This window comes from Primulina huaijiensis, unplaced genomic scaffold (assembly GCF_012295235.1).
Source record: "Primulina huaijiensis isolate GDHJ02 unplaced genomic scaffold, ASM1229523v2 scaffold34271, whole genome shotgun sequence".
Taxonomy (NCBI): Eukaryota; Viridiplantae; Streptophyta; class Magnoliopsida; order Lamiales; family Gesneriaceae; genus Primulina; species Primulina huaijiensis.
In genome coordinates this window covers 32,960-51,017 of record NW_027358009.1, presented here as the reverse complement: position 1 = coordinate 51,017, position 18,058 = coordinate 32,960, and the positions used below count along the sequence as shown (strand labels likewise).

Genomic DNA, 18,058 nt, shown 5'->3' with positions numbered 1-18,058 from the left:
AATAGTAATATCTTCAATGAAATGATCCGAAAAATATTTAAAAAAATTTCCGACTTTTTGAGGAAAAAAGTCAAGTATTCAATCATACACGCAATTAGTTTTGAAATTTCCAGTAAAAACTACGAGAAATTGGCCTTCAGTCCCCAGCCGTCGTTTTTTTTTGTGTTCAGTCACTGGGTACTTTATTAGTACCACATTTCCACATGAAGTGTATCACAATTTGTATGACATATTAACACAATTTTGTTGGTAGGGAGTGAACCTAAAGAAATGTTTTGATTGAGGATTTTTCACCAACTTCCTCTAAAAACTACTTGAAAACAGATTTAAAATTTTTTGAAATTTGGTGAAATACATTCTGAATCTAAGGACGCAATTATTATTTTCCACATGTGGGAAGATCCTCCCATGTGATAAAAACAAGTAGCATGGACATAATATCGATTTTGTAAAGTTTGAAATCTTGATAATATTGGGGTGATAGTGACCTAATTAATTATTAGATTGCTGTAAACTACAGCGATTGCGATTAAATTTTAAATTTACCCTTTGGAAAGACATCCACTTTGAGCCATGAAATGTTACATAATACAATGACTTGTTTGGAGTGAACTAGCTTGCGTCCACCCTTAAAACTTTTATTTCTTTCAATCAAATTAGGGAGCTTGAAAATGACACAATATTTTTACATTGTAGCATGCATAAATTTCAATACAAATATATTGCAGTTTGAAACAAAGGAATTTTCCATATACATTGGACAAATATTAATGTAGGAAAATAATGGAAATTTTATCAGGCATTGTTTCCATAATCTAACCTCGAAAATCTATTCCTTTTTTTATGTAAAGAATCAATGCAGTCAATGATATCGTTAATTTATTATAATTTTATCAACAGAATATTGAATGATGTGTATGCACGAGTTCACTTAATTCACGGCGATCTTAGAGCGATTTTCCATAATAACAACCGCCCATCGGCTCTCCTCGGCGGAGCACAAACACCAAGGAGACCGAGAAAAAAGAGAACACCCAAAATTTTCATTTTTCTACCCCACGACTGCACATATTAATCCAAAAACACATTAGAAAACTATCCTCAATCACGAGCACTAAACAAGAACCAATATCCCACCACCTTACACAATTCCTTCTGACGTCAAATTCCTCTTTTTCAGTCACCAATCCTCGAAGAAACCAAAAAGTATGCTTGATGGTTCCAACTTCACACACATCGCATATTTGCAGACACAAAGAGCTTTTTGAATAAAATACTAACAAACTATTTTCTGAGCGTAAAAGCAAGAAATAGCATACCCACCCAAAAAAAAAGATATTCTTTGCTTTAAGCTTTTTGAAAACTCGCTTTCAAAAGCTACCTTTTTATTCTTCTTGGTTCTCTCTTTCTGTTTCGCATTTTATGCGGCTTTCTGTGAATTCAGGCATAAGGAACAAAGATGGCGACTCTTGAGGATATTGGGGTGTCGGCTCTTTTTAACATAATAGGTGCTATTGGATTCTTGCTGGCTTTTGCACTGCTCAGGATTCAGCCAATCAACGATAGAGTTTACTTTCCCAAATGGTACATATCTGGGAAGAGGACGACCCCAGGGAGCATGGGCGGCGTAGGGGGAAAATTTGTGAATCTCAATATCTGGACTTATTTCACGTTTCTGAACTGGATGCCTCAGGCTCTGAAGATGAGTGAATCTGATATTATTAACCATGCTGGGCTTGATTCTGCTGTTTTCTTGAGGATCTATAAACTTGGGTACTTTCAAGATCACAACTTTTTTACTTATTTATTACCATTTTCTCCATGGATGATGTGTAGTGGTGCATATTTCTGTTGGAATAAACTATAAATTTTTGGAATTATTAGTTCACTAGTCTGTTTTTTTTTCAAGTTTTTGTAATCTTGCATGTTTGCCAAAGTTTCAACTTTTCCCCCTTCTGTTCTCACATTCTCTTCCATTTGGTTGTTGTTTTCGTTTTGTTTGTGTTGTGGTCTGTAGTTATGTGAACGCTGGATCAGATTATGTTATTGTCGTGATTAATTTTCTTTTGGAAACAAGTATTATATAATGTGGCACTACAAAGCAATATTTTTTCTCATCCTTAATTCAGTGTTTCTGTATATGCTGCTTGTTTCCATTGAAAATGATGGTATATTTCGCATTATTGCAGGATTTTACATCATCTGTCTCCAACATTATGTTTTATTTCAAGAAGTTGTTAAATCTTATCTAACTGCCTTTTTTTAAACTTCAATATGTTCGAAGACAACCGAATATGGCCGCTCACTCTCTCTTTTCTGCTCGGGCGGCCGTTTCTGATGCTTAGTCCGTCGATTATGTATCATGTCCCAGACATTATTTGTGAATCAATTTCAGGGAAAAAAACATTTTGTTTATGTTTTATTTGACCGAAGACCTGGCTGGGGCATATGGTCATTTGAATCGGAAAAAAGAAAATTTATGTAATTTTTCTATAAAATCAAGATTCGTTCCTCAAATATTTAGGATTACCCTCGTGTCTCGTACTCTCGTTCCATCTCACTCAATTACTCAGGCCCACTTCTTGAATTAAATTTTTTTATTTGTTATTAATTTGATGGCCTTGGGTGCACTTAAAATTAAAGAAGCAATTCTTTTTGTACTGTAAATTCCTGGAATTTGTTTGGGGTTCAAGTTTGCTTTTATAGTAATTCTACGTGTATCACATTACTGGAACTCTAGGCTTCGATTTTACCTCAAAAGTTTGAACTTTCCTGGACGCTTTCTTGTATAAGATTTTGCGAGCATCGTGCTCTGCCGACATAACACGGTCCTCTTCTCCCCTAGAGTTCACACAATTAGCAGAATTTAGTTAAACGTGATGATTAGCGCAAAGTTTTCTTAGATAATAACGTCATCTCGTTTTTTAACTATATTTTTAAAAATGCAGAGATTATTTTCAGGTCACTTACCCTTGTTATTGTTTTCTTTACATTTGACAGCTTAAAAATATTTGGACCTGTGGCCATTGTGGCACTCCTAGTTCTGCTTCCAGTGAATGCATCCGGTGGTACTTTATTTTTCCTGCGGCGTGACTTGGTTGTCAGCAACATCGACAAGCTTTCGATATCAAATATTCGTCCCAATTCCTTCAAGTAAGTTTCATGTCTCTCTTCCCTGAAATACATGACTTACATACCATCTCACCTTGGACACATTGTCATCATTTACATTTATTTTGTGTACCAAAATATTTAAGTTTATTCTAAATATATAAAATGTTAATATAAGTTGGTTCAGTATGCAGTATGTTTAAATTGAATTTTCAAATTGGTGAACATGGAATTTTTTAAGGAAAACTGAACATCCACGTTACCAGCTGTGCAGACTCACACAGATAAGGTGATTTATCATCAAATACAAAATATAGGAACACAAATCATCGTAGCATTCTTGATACTCATGTTGTTTAGGTCCTGCTACTTATGCATGCTTTGCTGAGAATATACATATCGTGATTGAATTTCAGGTTCTTTATCCACATATCACTGGAGTACTTGTTCACGTTTTGGATTTGTTTCATGCTTTATAAGGAATATAGTAAAGTTGCGTCAATGCGACTGAATTTTTTGGCTTCACAAGGCAGGCACGCTGAACAATTCACTGTGAGTTCAACTATTAATGCCTTTTCCAGTTTTTAGAATCCTGCTCTTAGCGTTATTAGTTTGTGTCAATGCGACTAAATTCTTTCCTCGTTTCACTTCAAAGCAGCATCTTTTTGGTTTTTCTCATTGTATGTTGTTCCATTTGATCTATCCTTAGGTTCTTGTTAGGAACGTGCCAAGCGTTTCTGGACGCTCAATATCAGATAATGTGGAGAGCTTCTTTCGGAAAACCCATCCAGATCACTATCTATGCCACCAGGTGATAGATTGTAGTGAAAAATTCTTATTTTGGAAACTTTGTTTTCATAAAATTCAGGTTCTGACCCGAAAATAGAATTTCTACAACTTCATTCAGAAACGCATGTTCACCCTTTATATTGACTAGTGAAAAGTCTTCTATTGTTCAACCTTTATTTGTTAGCTTGTACCTGTTTCTTGCAGGGTGTATATGATGCTAATAAGTTTGCTAAACTAGTTACAAAAAGAAACCGTCTCCAAAATTGGCTGGACTACAATCAACTTAAATTTGAGAGACATCCAGGAAAGAGACCAACTAGGAAGGTGCTACTTTGTTATTTAAATTCCTTCAAGAAAAATATTCTGAAAAGTATTTATACCGTTAAGTAGTCTTGTTTTCACCGATGACCCTTTTTGCCTTTCAGAGAGGCTGCCTCGGACTGTGGGGTGAAAGAGTCGACTCGATTGACTTCTACAAAGAGCAAATAAAAGAATTCGATAAAAAGGTAAAGTTGTGCTTGTTCTTTCTCTTTGAGACATGCTTCTATATTTATATTTTGATCTTTTTTTTAAATCATTTTGGTCCTTTCTTTTAGATGACAGTGGAACGCCAAAAAATTCTGAAGGAGTCTAAATCTGTCACACCAGCTGCCTTTGTATCGTTCAATTCCAGATGGGGGGCTGCCGTTTGTGCCCAGACACAACAGAGCAAAAATCCGACACTGTGGTTGACAAATTGGGCCCCTGAACCACGTGATGTATACTGGAAGAATTTGGCCATAACGTTTTTTTCACTTAGTATTCGGAAACTTATGATTTCAATAGCAGTGTTCGCGTTGGTTTTCTTTTACATGATTCCTATTGCTTTTGTTCAATCATTGGCGAATCTGGAAGGGCTCGAAAGAGTCGCGCCATTTCTCAGGCCAGTTGTTGAATGGTAAGCGGCTATCAAAATGAAAAAATCGTCATTCCTTGTGTGGTATTGTTTACATCATTCTACATATCAATACATAGGAGAGGACTATTTTAAAAAAAAGTAAAAAAAACTAGCCCCTCTGTTTATTTCTTAAATTTAACAAGCAGTTCCATCTGCGTTGCAGGTCATTTGTCAAATCAATTCTACAGGGTTTTGTTCCAGGTTTTGCTCTCAAAGTCTTTTTGTATTTTCTACCAGTAATTTTGATGATCATGTCAAAAATCGAGGGGCATGTGGCAGTCTCAGTGTTAGAACGAAGAACGGCTGCAAAATACTACTACTTCATGTTGGTCAATGTGTTTTTAGGCAGTCTAGTGACAGGAACTGCATTCCAGCAACTTGATGCTTTCCTCCACCAATCAGCTACGCAGTAATGTCTCCATCTCTTCTTGGTTCTATTATTTTTTGGAAATATTCAAGATCAAATTTTGCACCGACTAAAATAAATTTTGTGATACAAATAAAATTTTCATGCTTAATCTATTACCAGATAGTTCTCAAATATAACTTGTTTCGATTATTTTAACTGAAGAATCCCAAGAAATATCGGTGTATCCATACCAATGAAGGCTACTTTCTTTATCACATACATCATGGTTGATGGTTGGGCTGGGATCGCCAGTGAAATCCTTCGTCTGAAACCTCTAGTCATTTTCCACCTAAAGAACATGCTCATCGTAAAAACCGAAAGGGATTTGGAGAAGGCGATGGACCCTGGGAGCGTTGATTTTCCCGAAGCTTTACCAAGCCTTCAGCTTTACTACCTTCTCGGCATTGTGTACATGGTTGTCACCCCAATACTTCTTCCTTTTATACTTGTATTCTTCGCCTTTGCGTACTTTGTGTATCGTCATCAGGTTAGTCCATCTCATGCAGTGAAACCTTTTTTTTCTCCTTTTGAACACACACACATATTCATGCATTTTGTCACATCCAGGTTATTAATGTGTATAATCAAAAATATGAGAGCGCCGCTGCATTTTGGCCACACGTTCACGGTCGAATCATAGCAAGCTTAATAATCTCGCAGCTGCTACTAATGGGCTTATTGAGCACAAAAAAGGCTGCAAACTCTACTCCTCTGCTTGTAGTGCTACCTATATTGACTCTCGCATTCCACAAGTACTGCAAGAATCGTTTTGAACCGGCCTTCAGAAAGTATCCTCTTGAGGTAAGATCATATGTCCTGCTGAATCTATCATTCTGTACATCTAATTGGACGTTTTAAGGCAACTCTCTTTGCCTCTACAGGAAGCCATTACCAAGGATACGCAAGATCCTGCTTCTGAATCAGACTCCAGCTTAAAGACTTACTTGTCTGATGCATACTTGCATCCCATTTTTCACTCTTTTGAAGAAGAGTTGGTTGGCGTTAGAATCAATAAGAACGACTCCCACATTGCCAGTGCCTCACAAAATGATCTCAGTTCTTTTTTCCCTCATCGCGCTTATCGTCGTGAAAACGAGACACCACAAAACGTCATACGCTACGAAGTTGAATCAGGGGATAATATGTATAGGTTATGATATTGAATCACACCATGATGGCCATCGACATTGAAGCTTCAGTCCATATTTGATTTAGTGGAAATCTCTAGCTGTGGATTACAGTTCGACTCGACAGAAAGCTCTAACATTTTAGTTTTAAGTTTTGTTAGTTTGATGTAACTGAAAAACTGGTCAGTGGTTGGTGTTACTAACTTGGTAATGAAGCCAATTAGGATTCTTTTCTACCTCTTTGTTGCACTCTTTTTAAGTCACTGCTAATCAATCATCATTTCTTATTTAATGTTTTTTTTCCCGAAAATTAATAATTTCTGGTTTAAATGAATTTATATTTGGCGTAACAAATTTATGTTAATTGCCTTGGAAATATCGATTATTTTTTTAATGAACATATCAATGGCCTTTTACAAAAAAAAATATGCACAAATTAGCAAGTTTATGATCTCTTACAAATATACTTTATTTGTACATTTGATAATAGAAATGAAAATACTTTTAATTACTTTGTGTATTCATAAGAACAGATTGATGTGTTAAAACTCAAAAATTAAAATATAACAAGAAATTTGTCTAATGCATACGTTAAGGNTAATCATGAAACGAGTTTCAAGACAAACTAAAAATTGCTCGAAATTTTTTACTTCGAATTATCTTTAATGTGTTTTTTAAGAAATTCTCCCTGGAATTTATTTTGTGAAAATTTCGAATATGAGATATTTTTAATCGATTTTTTTAAGAAAAATCTTCATTGAATTTTAACTTCGAAAACCCACGTGCTTAGGGCTAAGCGGCCTGTCAAAAAAATTGTATCATCTTGGTTAGTCCATCATTACATATATTTATTCATTTGTATAAAAATTATTGTGATTATATTATTATAAGGCAAAAACTTGTGTGAGACGGTCTCACGAGTCGTATTTTGTGAGACGGATCTCTTATTTGGTCATCCATGAAAAAGTATTACTTTTTATGCAAAGAGTATTATTTTTTATTGTGAATATCGGTAGAGTTGACCCATCTCACAGATAAAGATTCGTGAGACCGTCTCACAGATAAAGATTCGTGAGACCGTCTCACAAGAGACCTACTTTTATTATAATATATGAATCCTGCAAACTAATATATTTCACACCTCGTATTACTACCATTTCAAATTCTTAAATTTAATATACTAATCTTTAATTTTTTTTTTTGTATAAAACTTACCTAATAAAAAAAATTAAATAGAAAAAAAACTAATTGTGTAGTATTTAGCTATAATAAAAATATTGTAAAACTTATCATTTTATTCCTATATTTTATTTTTTGTGATTTTTATTATTAGCATTGTTAAATTTCGGTTTTAGTATTACATTTTTGAGTAGGTCTCTTGTGAGACGGTCTCACGAATATTTATCTGTGAGACGAGTCAAACCTACCGATATTCACAATAAAAAGTAATACTCTTAGCATAAAAAGTAATACTTTTTCATGGATGACCCAAATAAGAGATCCGTTTAACAAAATACGATCTGTGAGATCGTATCAGTTTTCAAAAGAACTTTTGATAATTTGAGTGATTGTTAAGATGTCATCACATACTTTATTTTTTATTTTTTGGAGAGGAACTACATACGTCCGTTGAAAGAAAAGTAACAAATACGATGAAGTAAAAATTTAAAATTGAATATTTATACGACACCTAAAGACATGTAACAAGAGTTGTGTAGCCGTATGGTACACGGCTCGCGGTTCCTTTCCAGTGTGGATTTGGAAACAATTCGAGCCCCATTCTTACGATAAGTGACACCGGTTGTTGATCATATCGTGCACGATGGAGGAAACGACCCTATCACGCTACATGCAGGCGTAACGTGTCCGCGACTTTGTTGGAATCGGGGAACTTTGTGGTAATCTATGGCTCTTCAGGTACTGTTTTGTGGCAGAGTTTCGATTATCCGACTGATACATTTGAAACTCGGTTTGGGGACCACAGGACCGGGAGGAAATGTGGTTTGATTTTAGTGAATCAATTGGCTATGAGATTTCATTATTTCTGCATTCGTAACCTCAGTTCGTACTAAAGTAACAGAGTTGACATTATATGCTCTGAATGTGGTTTGATTTTAGTGAATATAATATTCGTTGATATGATTAGCTACAAGACTAAAAACACAGATCTGGAACATAAACAGAAAGGGACAAATGTGCAATGTTGGACAAAGAACTAATTCAAAATTCGAAAAAGGCGTTTGACAGTTAAATGAGGCATGATGCATTTCAAGATATTGCAGCCGTTTTGTAGAGGCAAAACAAGTGCAGAAAATCATAGGTAACGCTTCAGATATTCACGCATTCGAGTGTAGCGAACTTGAGGATAAAGTTGTGAAGCTTCTTCTCCATTTTCACTAATCTCAAAGTTTGTTAAGCTTCCTTCATAGAAAATATGATAGAAATGTCCCATTCCAACTTGCATAACAAAGTTGTCACTCCCTGCATTATGTCAAGGAGAGTTGAAAATTAGATGAGCAACATATATATAATCTTTAACCCTTCATTTTTACAACTTTTTATTTCTACTATCGTAGATATTGCTTTGTTTCTTATCGGATCTGGGAACTTCTATGAACTTGTACTACATGAAAAAATGCGATTTTAGTTCTTGCCAATAATTATTTACCTTTTAATTGAGCTAGGAAGTCTTCTTCTGAAACGTTTATTTTCTCCAGTGTTTCTCCCGTAAGCTTCTCCCATATTTCGACCAACTCTCTTTGAGTTAGAATGTTTTCCGGTGGCCTCAAGTACAATGTCTTGTGCAACGTGCGAGGGTCATCAATGGACTTTATCGTATACGTTGCTATATCATCTTCATCCATATAGATAGCTAGTATTGTTAAAAAAAATCATCAAAAATTAAGATTAGGCATTCGCACATTCAAATTAAATGAGAGAAAATTAGAGGAATTGTTATCTCTCTTCAAACTTCTGGTTTTCACAGTTTAACTTTTTGTGAAAAGGATCTCCGATCCGTTCAAACTTATGAAAAAATATTATTTTTCATTATAGTCGATAGTCGACTCATACCTACTCTAAATGACAATACCTATTTAGAGGATTGCTGATACATGTATCTACCATAATATATATATCATTGTGATAATTCAGATACACATGTATCATGTATTTTAATTCATGGATTCTTCTTTCATATCCGCACCAACTTATTCTTGAATCTTGTCGTGTATGATATTGCCAAATGTTTGGGTTTATATAATCATAACATTAACTATATGGTATTAAATGGGTTGGATGTGAGTTGGGTTTATGGTGTGATGGATAGCTTCAGGATTCTTAGACAGCTTCATGGGGAGGTGGAAGCTGATGGGAACCAGAATCAATGTACTACATGGGCACCTCCACTGAACTCCCAGTATAGACTCAATGTCGATGCGTGATTTGATTCTATCAGAGATAAATATAGTGTGGGGATCGGATGGTGGTGAGGGATGCGTAGGGGAGAGTCCGTGGGGCGAAAGCTTGTCCGATTCGGTTTCCTGGAAGTGTGGTTTGTGCAGAACTTCTGGCTATAAAAGGATGGGAATGGACTTCTGCTTGGCGATTGGGCTGGACAATGTGTGCATATTTTCTGAGTACTTTCTGGTAGCGGTTAAGGTGGTGAGGGAATTAAGAGAATTTCGATCTAAGTCACAGCAACAGAGTGGCTTCCANTAGCGAACTTGAGGATAAAGTTGTGAAGCTTCTTCTCCATTTTCACTAATCTCAAAGTTTGTTAAGCTTCCTTCATAGAAAATATGATAGAAATGTCCCATTCCAACTTGCATAACAAAGTTGTCACTCCCTGCATTATGTCAAGGAGAGTTGAAAATTAGATGAGCAACATATATATAATCTTTAACCCTTCATTTTTACAACTTTTTATTTCTACTATCGTAGATATTGCTTTGTTTCTTATCGGATCTGGGAACTTCTATGAACTTGTACTACATGAAAAAATGCGATTTTAGTTCTTGCCAATAATTATTTACCTTTTAATTGAGCTAGGAAGTCTTCTTCTGAAACGTTTATTTTCTCCAGTGTTTCTCCCGTAAGCTTNAAAGTTAGAGCGATGCTTGAGGATGAGTCATTCCTTTCGATACAACATATGAGGCGTACGGCTAACAACGTCGCTCATGCTCTAGTTCAACGAGCTCTAGTGTTTTCTTTGTTATTTGAATGGACCGATGGCGTTCTTCTGTCGTGGCTCATTAATATTGTAACCCGAGACTTGTCGGTTATTTGAGTTATGGAAATATTTCTATTAAAAAAAAATTGTATTGAATTATTCCGATATATTAAACAAATTGTTTTTTTTAAAAAAAGATGGAGAAGTGATTTAATTAATAGAAGAAGCAGTATATTGACGCAATTAATTAAAATTTAAGTGAATAATAAGCATGCACTAAATTTGCACCTTTGACATTTCCATCCCTATATAGGGAGACTTTGTGCTTTGGAGGAAGAAGGGTTTCCATCTGAGAGAGATTTCCGGCGAAATATCCGGCGAAACAGTTGGCGGAGACATACGTGTGAGGTATGTTAGCTTCTTCAATGGCTTTTCTTACAATCATTTTTTCATCAAAAGTAACTCTTCCTGGCTCAAGGGCATGCTCCATTCGCGCAGGGTCTAAACCAAACTCCGAAGGCAAGAATCGCTGCAAATTAAATTATGTAATATTTGCATTCATTTTCGGAAACATTTTTATATCTCATTAATTATTATATTTTTCTTAAAAATAAAAATAATAAATACATCAGTTTTAATGATATGATTGCTAAAGTAAAATTCTAGATATGAAACCGCTAATAATTAGATGTGATCGACAATCAAATGACTTTGTCACCTTGATGTTTCCAGCTTCTTTAATGGCGTCAACGAGTTTCAGCTGCTGCAACAGATTGTGGCTCCTGAAATGCACCCCGGACATGGCGGATACCACAACGTCCACTCGCTTCACCGCCTCCACCAAGCTACGGTGGTCGGAAAAGGATCCATCCACCAACTCCGCCCCCTGACGCTTGAACTCCAACATGAGCTGCAATTTGTCGATGTCAAGGCCGATCTCCGGACGCCGGAGGATGTAAGTAGGGTGGCCCTCCGCCAGGCTTGCCTTGACAAGCCTCTTTCCCATGTAACCTGTTCCACCCACGACAAGAACCCTACTTTTTGCCATATTTTAGATCTTTATTTATTATTGCTGTTATATTTTTTTGAGCTTGATCGAAGACTCGGGAAACTGAGCAGTCGTTATATAGGGGAGTTTCGTAACAAATCTGAAGTGAAAGTTACTCAAAAATATATATAACGTCGATAAGAATTCATGTCTGAAAACGACACAAACCATGTATGTATCATATAATATCTGTATCAATTCCCCGAAAAAAAAAAATTTGACATTTTACTTAATATTTTTTTCATGTATCGAATCGATTCTAACTCACAAAATTGAACAGTGGTACAATCTTATAAAAAAAATTCATATACCGGCATTATACACAGTTAAATTAAAGTTACTTTCAGCGTCGATCATCATGAACTCTATGGATTTTTATATATTGTAGTGGTTTCTGTAGATAAGCTATTTTACTCATTTGCCGACAATTATTCAATGTTTCATGAAGAATTTTGCATGTTAAAAAAACCAAATTTTGTACGCAGATTACTCTTATGTTAAAGCAAATGCCCTTCGTTAAAATTTCTCAAAAATCTTATTTTAATTTACATCTCGGATCCTTGAAAATGATTTATTATACATTAATTTAACGGTAACATTAAAAAATAAAATAATAACTTCGAACATCTTATATTAGTATTACAGTAAAATTAAGTGAGGACTTTGATCAATCAACTTATTTTCTCGGCACTACCAATTTAATAATCTATTAAAGAAAATCTATACAACTTTAGCTTTAAAAAATTAGTCAATCTTGCACTAAAAAAATTAATTTTTTTTTTCTGATTTAACTCGTATTGTCTATTTTTAAAACTATTCGTAAGCAAAATAACTTAATTATACATGCGTTTCGAGTTAGAAAAATGGTAAAGCTTAAACGTAAACTCAATAATATACATAGAAACTATTGAGTTAATTAACTCTATTTACAAAAACTTTTTACCTAATTGAAAAGGTAAATATGCTAAAATTCAATGAGTACATTAAGATCAGACGCATTTTGGGAACACAAACTTAATTTTCTAAATTTCGAGTTTTTTTGTTGGCATAAATAAATAATCTGCCTAAACAAACAAAGTAGTGTGTGAGGCCTGTAATGATAGCACAAGTGAACAGAATTTGCGGTAGGTGAACAACTGGCACCAGATCCTGTGTTAGTTTTAATTATTTGAAACCTTTCATTCAACCGAAGGTATTGTTTGAACATGCAAAGTTTAAGGATTGTCTTTCTTATTGTCCGGTTTTGTTTTAAGTTGCAAACGATTGAATCAAACTCCATGAATTTTTCAGACCTATATATCATTCTGTTATTCGTACAAATTTTCATCATTTTTATTTTATACATCCTTCACTATCCTTTTAAAACAATAAATAGAAGAATATCTGAACTATTAATATGTTTTTTCTTGAATAATTATAATGACTACTAATATTGATTCTTCGGAGTCTGTAGTCTTTCTCAGAAGATGTATGCACATAATCAAAAATATCAGACGAGCAAGTAAATGACAAGATAAAGTCTCAATGTGAATTCATAATAAATTTCAATTTTACTTCCTCTTTTTGTTTCGAACATGAAATCGAATTTCAAGCATGTTTCAACGTGTTTCTAACTTTCTATTATTAGTTTCGCGATTTTCGCAACGAGCAGCTGACAAAAAACTACAGGCTGAAATTTGCACCTCTGTAAATGCTAGTTGTAAGATGATTTTGTTTTTTGGACATGTTGATGCAAGACAAGCACATAATATGAGAACACAAGCAACTGGATTCTTACAGGAACATGATAAGTAAATAGCTGCGAAACATCAGTAATGCTAAAATCGTTACTGGGGTTGCAACCAAACACTTAATTCATAAATAAAAGTCAGTTCGAATCATCTAAACACGTCTTTAATATGGGACGATGGATTCTATGAGTTCTTCAAGAGGAGCGAGTTCCTTCTTGTCTATCAGCATGAATTCCTGCACAATTAAAGCAAATCTTCATCAAATTGAAACTTTGAAACAAAGGTGAGATGCCACTAAAAAACCCAGGAATCTCAAGAATGATTGAGCAAAGCCAGTAGAAAAAACAGGTATTTTGATATTCGAGCTCGGTATCTAGCTAGCTGTCTCTTATAAGCCAAAAAATGATCTGAAGTGAGAATAAAAGAAAATAGTAATTGGATAATTGTTTGCACAAAAAACCAAACAAGTGAATAAATTGGATAAAAAAATAAATTTTGTTAAATAATAAGCTAAAAAGAGAGCTAGGAAAGTTCTGATGATTTCGAGTTGAGTGGTGATGAAAAATAAGTAATAACTGAGATCCCAAGGATAAAGAACTTACACAGGTAAATAGTATGAAATGCTTGAAACATGTATTTAGATGTGCTTCCTCTTTGAGACTCACAATCTTCTGAAAATGAGAGTGATATATATGTGCATATACACGAAACAGACGTTTGAATATGGTCTTCACAACATCCCTGAAATTTGAAGGGAATGGAGTTCCTGCAGTAATTTCTTTTGTTAGTTTGATGTGTCATCAAAAAACAAGATGATAGAAATCTCAAACGAATAAAGAGAATCATGGCGAATGTGTATTCAAAGAGGTGATACCATAAGATATTATTATTACCGAGTTTTTGAGGAAATATTGACTCGTCGTCCAATTGGGTTTCGATCCAATCCATTAAATACTCAACATATTTAGGAGCCGAAACTTCAATAGGTTTCTTGATTTGTACGCCGTCTGCCCATCTGTATTCGTATCTGCAAAACAATTATGGCGCAGCTTGGTAACACATGATTTCTAAGTTTCTTCATAAAGATATTGATTGGGGGGTATCATTGACATTATTAACTGGAAATACATCACTGTGAAACATCTGTTATCCGAAAATAATTGAGGCGTACTTAGGACCGGCTGACATTGTAGGGCAGTTCTCTGGTGTGCAGAACTCTGTGAGTGTTCCGTAAAGAAGGTTTACTTGATTGAAGAAATCCACAGCTGAAAAGTAAAATTAATAATCAAACTGACTTTTTAATTATGATCCTCAAAGTGAGAGTGGATGTACAAAGAAAGGGAAAAAAGTAATGCACCCTATGCATCTGTACAGTTTCCAGCATATAACTAGGGTTCATGGAATTATATACATTATAATCCATAAGATATAATCTTCTAAATAAGGCATGAAATATATAAAAGGCTCAAGTCAAGAGAAGCAGATTAACATAGGGGTATAAAAGAGTCGAACTTCATAGGGGTGTAAAAGAGTCGAACTTCAGTTGAGTTCGTAAAAGTTCACGGGCTCATAAACAACCAAAATTGAGCTCAAGCACAAACAATCTTCAGCTCAAGTGAGCTCGAGATTAATTTGCTCGATCAACTCATAAGCATGCTCTACTCATCTAAATCTTACACCTCTAGATTGAAGGGGAGCATACTTTTAAATAAAGACTGCAAGATGTTTATTCGTATTGTTGTGTGTTATTTTTTTTCATTCATTCAATAAATTTACACACTCGTACTGATTTGTATGTTCGTCTAATATCCAAACCAAACCTGAGAATGTAAAATCTAAAAAATGAACAACTTAATAAGCATGATTCCACTTTATTCCAAACACATGTAAATTGTACACATGCAGAGGGGGAGAAAGAGAGTACTGTTGACAGCAAGCCATTCATTTATATCCTCGCCAGGAGGTAGCCTTACAGCTTCTCTCAAGTTTCCACTACCTAAAGTGGCATCAATATGCTTTCTCAGCTGTGCCCCCTAACAATTGATCATATTGATTAAATTATGTAACGTGGTGCCTCTTAAAATTTAAAATAAAGTATGCAGAATGCAAAACGTGGATACAGAGCATCCAGAAAGCAAGTACAACATGAAAATCACAATAAATCGAACAGTGAGTGATGGAATGTGAAGAATGTGGATATGGAAGAGAAAAAGAAAAAAGAAAAGAAAAAGGAAAGTATAACTACCCCTTGACAGTGTAAATCCTCGATGAAATGAGAATGGAATTTACATTAACACAAACTAAAACTCAAGTTTCCCTCTTGGTGTGGCATTGTTATGTATGGCAAATAAAGTAGAAATTTCCTTGGAGAATAGAGAAGGGACAGATAGGTGCCACATAATCAAAAGAAGTATAACATTTGAAAATCTTTAAAATCAACAGTCAAAGCAAATCAAAGTACTCAATTCGTAGGAGGTTCGAATTTATTTTGTTTCTGCCAGCAGAAAACATAACTGCTTAGAGGTTTAAAAAATGAGCATTCGCCAAACTGAAGTTCTTCACCACATGGCAATGACTGAGAAACGGAAATGGAAATAAAGTTTATATCGCAAAAATGCCACCTTAGTCCCTGACGGTGCACTTTTTTTTGGACGGAATGTTTTTTGGTTCCTGTTTGAGAAATTGAAAGCAGAGCTCATAAATAACGAGAAGCACTAAAAAAAAGTATCAATATCAAACAATAAACATATAAAAGAGAGAATAATTGGAATGAATGGATAAAGGTAATTGAGATTAAGATAATGGAAATAGCTACAGGCTAGTTTTGCACCACATGTAACTCAATAAAAGGATTTCTGAAGCACTTGTTTCTGAGTCTTCATGTATAACATGCAGATAATTACAAATTTCCAATGTTCAAACATCATTCGGTTGTGTCTTTAGGGAAACAATTTCCTATAGACATTTTATTGGTAAAAAAATCACAGGGATTCAAATAGCAGAGAAGTTCGATTCGACTCACTGGCCTAAGATCACAAAAATTCATATATCGCGCCGCTCAACTTTAAAAAGTAAGCCGTGTTTCAATCCCTTTATTCACGATTCCAATCTTCTAGCACATGTTGTAACGATTATCCAGGTAAAAATGTGATTTTTTTACATACCATACTTAAAGATTCAACTGTCCTCCAGACAACATATAGATTCACTGGCAAAATCTCACAAACAAGCTATGTTTCAATCCCTTCTTCACAATCATAAAGCTATTAATGCATTATGTACCCTCAAAACTGAAAGCTTAAACCTTTTACCCTTCATTAGACTCCTCCGACATGAACTTTCCCTCTTCAAAAATTTCAGTCTTTGAAGATAAAAGTTCATCTTCTTTCTTGATAAATCCATCAAAAGAGCAGCAAAAGAAAAAAAAAAGAAAATGATAGCACAGATCACATAAAAACCCAGATGACAATAATCAAGAAAAGCCAAACGCAACAAAATAACATCAACAATATAAAGAATCAATCCAAGAAAGGGATAGATCTGATTATAAATCAATCACAAAAAGAGATATCGATCAATACACCCAAATGAAATGTTATTTAGGAACAGAAATCACCTGCCCAGGCCAAAGAGACTCATGGCTCAGGATAGAAAGATGGATGGAATGGGATGAAAAAAGAGATTATTCACACACACACACGNTTTCATAATCATAAATTTCAGTCATACAATTTTTTTTTTAGAAATTTATTTTGATATTCCATCGAAATATCTAAATCTATCCACCTAAAGATTATATTTAAATTTAAATTTCTGACGATGAAAATATTCTCATTAAATAATAAGAGCTTTTACATAATTTAACGGATCGTGATATTGAAATATGGTGGGTTTGGGCAGAACAAAAAAGGCCCGTTTAAGTAATACTATGCTACATTGGATGGGCCTGGTTGATCCTAACATGATTGATCCTATTTTGTAAGAAAAAAAAAACATTTGAGTTTTTTCTCAAACTCAATAAATTTTATATATAATTATCTCTACCATCTATTAGATACATTAATGTCTAATAATTCAAAATATTAATTGATCACTTTATTTTGAGTTTAACTCAACCGACAACACTCGATACATAATTATTTACGTATAAATATATATATATATATAAATAAAATTGATCTACCGTACTTATTTGCCCTCGATAATATGATGTGTGGAGCAGTTTTTTGTGGAAGCGTGTAAGCGTTTCCCTTCCAAATAAAAAAAAAACGGCAGTCGAGTTATATTAGGACCCAAAAGGAAGACATAGAATCTTACTCCTAGGGCGTTGGAAACCATGTTCTCCATTCTCTGTCCCTATCAAGGGACGATTCTTGGACCCTCTTTAGAAATAAGGCTTTTGGCAATGCAACTTGTTGCAGTTGTCCTTCTGAACTCGAGTCTATAGATCGGGTTTTAGTTGATAAGCGTTAGGGTCTACCTCTGGCAATTCTTGCCCTGGGTGGCTTGATTGCTTCTAAAGACCGGTCGGAACTAAATGGAAGGAAATTTACGAGAGTTTTAGCTGGCATGTCAGCAACAATTCTATGCTAGATGAAGTAAAAACTGTTGTGGCTTAGCTTCAAAGATTTACCATATTTTCTCAAGGAACTGCTTTCTGTATTGTTGCTGTTTCCCTGGTGAGCTGGTGTGCTGTCGTTGACCACCAAAATTAAATTCCTACTCTCTAAATAAAA

General features: G+C 34.6%; 3 protein-coding genes and 1 pseudogene across 5 annotated transcripts; 2 read left to right on the top strand and 2 right to left on the bottom strand.

Annotated features, from left to right (window-relative positions):
- Window positions 1–1,002: 1,002 nt before the first annotated feature.
- On the top strand, window positions 1,003–6,609 carry LOC140968248 (CSC1-like protein At1g32090). 2 transcript variants are annotated; one of them, XM_073429156.1, is made up of 12 exons: window positions 1,003–1,206; window positions 1,445–1,773; window positions 3,001–3,153; window positions 3,528–3,663; window positions 3,821–3,922; window positions 4,105–4,224; window positions 4,326–4,406; window positions 4,497–4,837; window positions 5,001–5,246; window positions 5,409–5,733; window positions 5,814–6,047; window positions 6,128–6,609. In XM_073429156.1, the coding sequence occupies exons 2-12, from the start codon at window positions 1,460–1,462 to the stop codon at window positions 6,401–6,403; spliced, it is 2,328 nt and encodes a 775-aa protein (XP_073285257.1). In that variant the 5' UTR covers window positions 1,003–1,206; window positions 1,445–1,459; the 3' UTR covers window positions 6,404–6,609. The 2 variants fall into 2 exon arrangements, with proteins under 2 accessions (XP_073285257.1, XP_073285256.1); XM_073429155.1 differs by lacking the exon at window positions 1,003–1,206 and having other exon boundaries at window positions 1,229–1,773.
- A 1,940-nt stretch (window positions 6,610–8,549) lies between these two features.
- LOC140968241 (isoflavone reductase homolog) lies at window positions 8,550–11,665 on the bottom strand. 2 transcript variants are annotated; one of them, XM_073429148.1, is made up of 4 exons: window positions 11,263–11,665; window positions 10,833–11,073; window positions 9,042–9,227; window positions 8,550–8,854 (listed from the first exon to the last, which is right to left on the bottom strand). In XM_073429148.1, the coding sequence occupies exons 1-4, from the start codon at window positions 11,590–11,592 to the stop codon at window positions 8,688–8,690; spliced, it is 924 nt and encodes a 307-aa protein (XP_073285249.1). In that variant the 5' UTR covers window positions 11,593–11,665; the 3' UTR covers window positions 8,550–8,687. The 2 variants fall into 2 exon arrangements, with proteins under 2 accessions (XP_073285249.1, XP_073285248.1); XM_073429147.1 differs by having other exon boundaries at window positions 9,042–9,245; window positions 11,263–11,663.
- A 1,657-nt stretch (window positions 11,666–13,322) lies between these two features.
- Window positions 13,323–17,041, bottom strand: LOC140968249 (MOB kinase activator-like 1A). Its single transcript, XM_073429157.1, has 7 exons — window positions 16,939–17,041; window positions 15,944–15,992; window positions 15,247–15,355; window positions 14,494–14,587; window positions 14,216–14,349; window positions 13,925–14,088; window positions 13,323–13,557 (listed from the first exon to the last, which is right to left on the bottom strand). Exons 1-7 carry the CDS (start codon window positions 16,959–16,961, stop codon window positions 13,486–13,488), a joined length of 645 nt encoding a protein of 214 aa, XP_073285258.1. The 5' UTR covers window positions 16,962–17,041; the 3' UTR covers window positions 13,323–13,485.
- A 486-nt stretch (window positions 17,042–17,527) lies between these two features.
- The window catches only part of LOC140968243 (disease resistance protein RPM1-like), a 2,468-nt pseudogene continuing 1,937 nt past the window's right edge, over window positions 17,528–18,058 (top strand).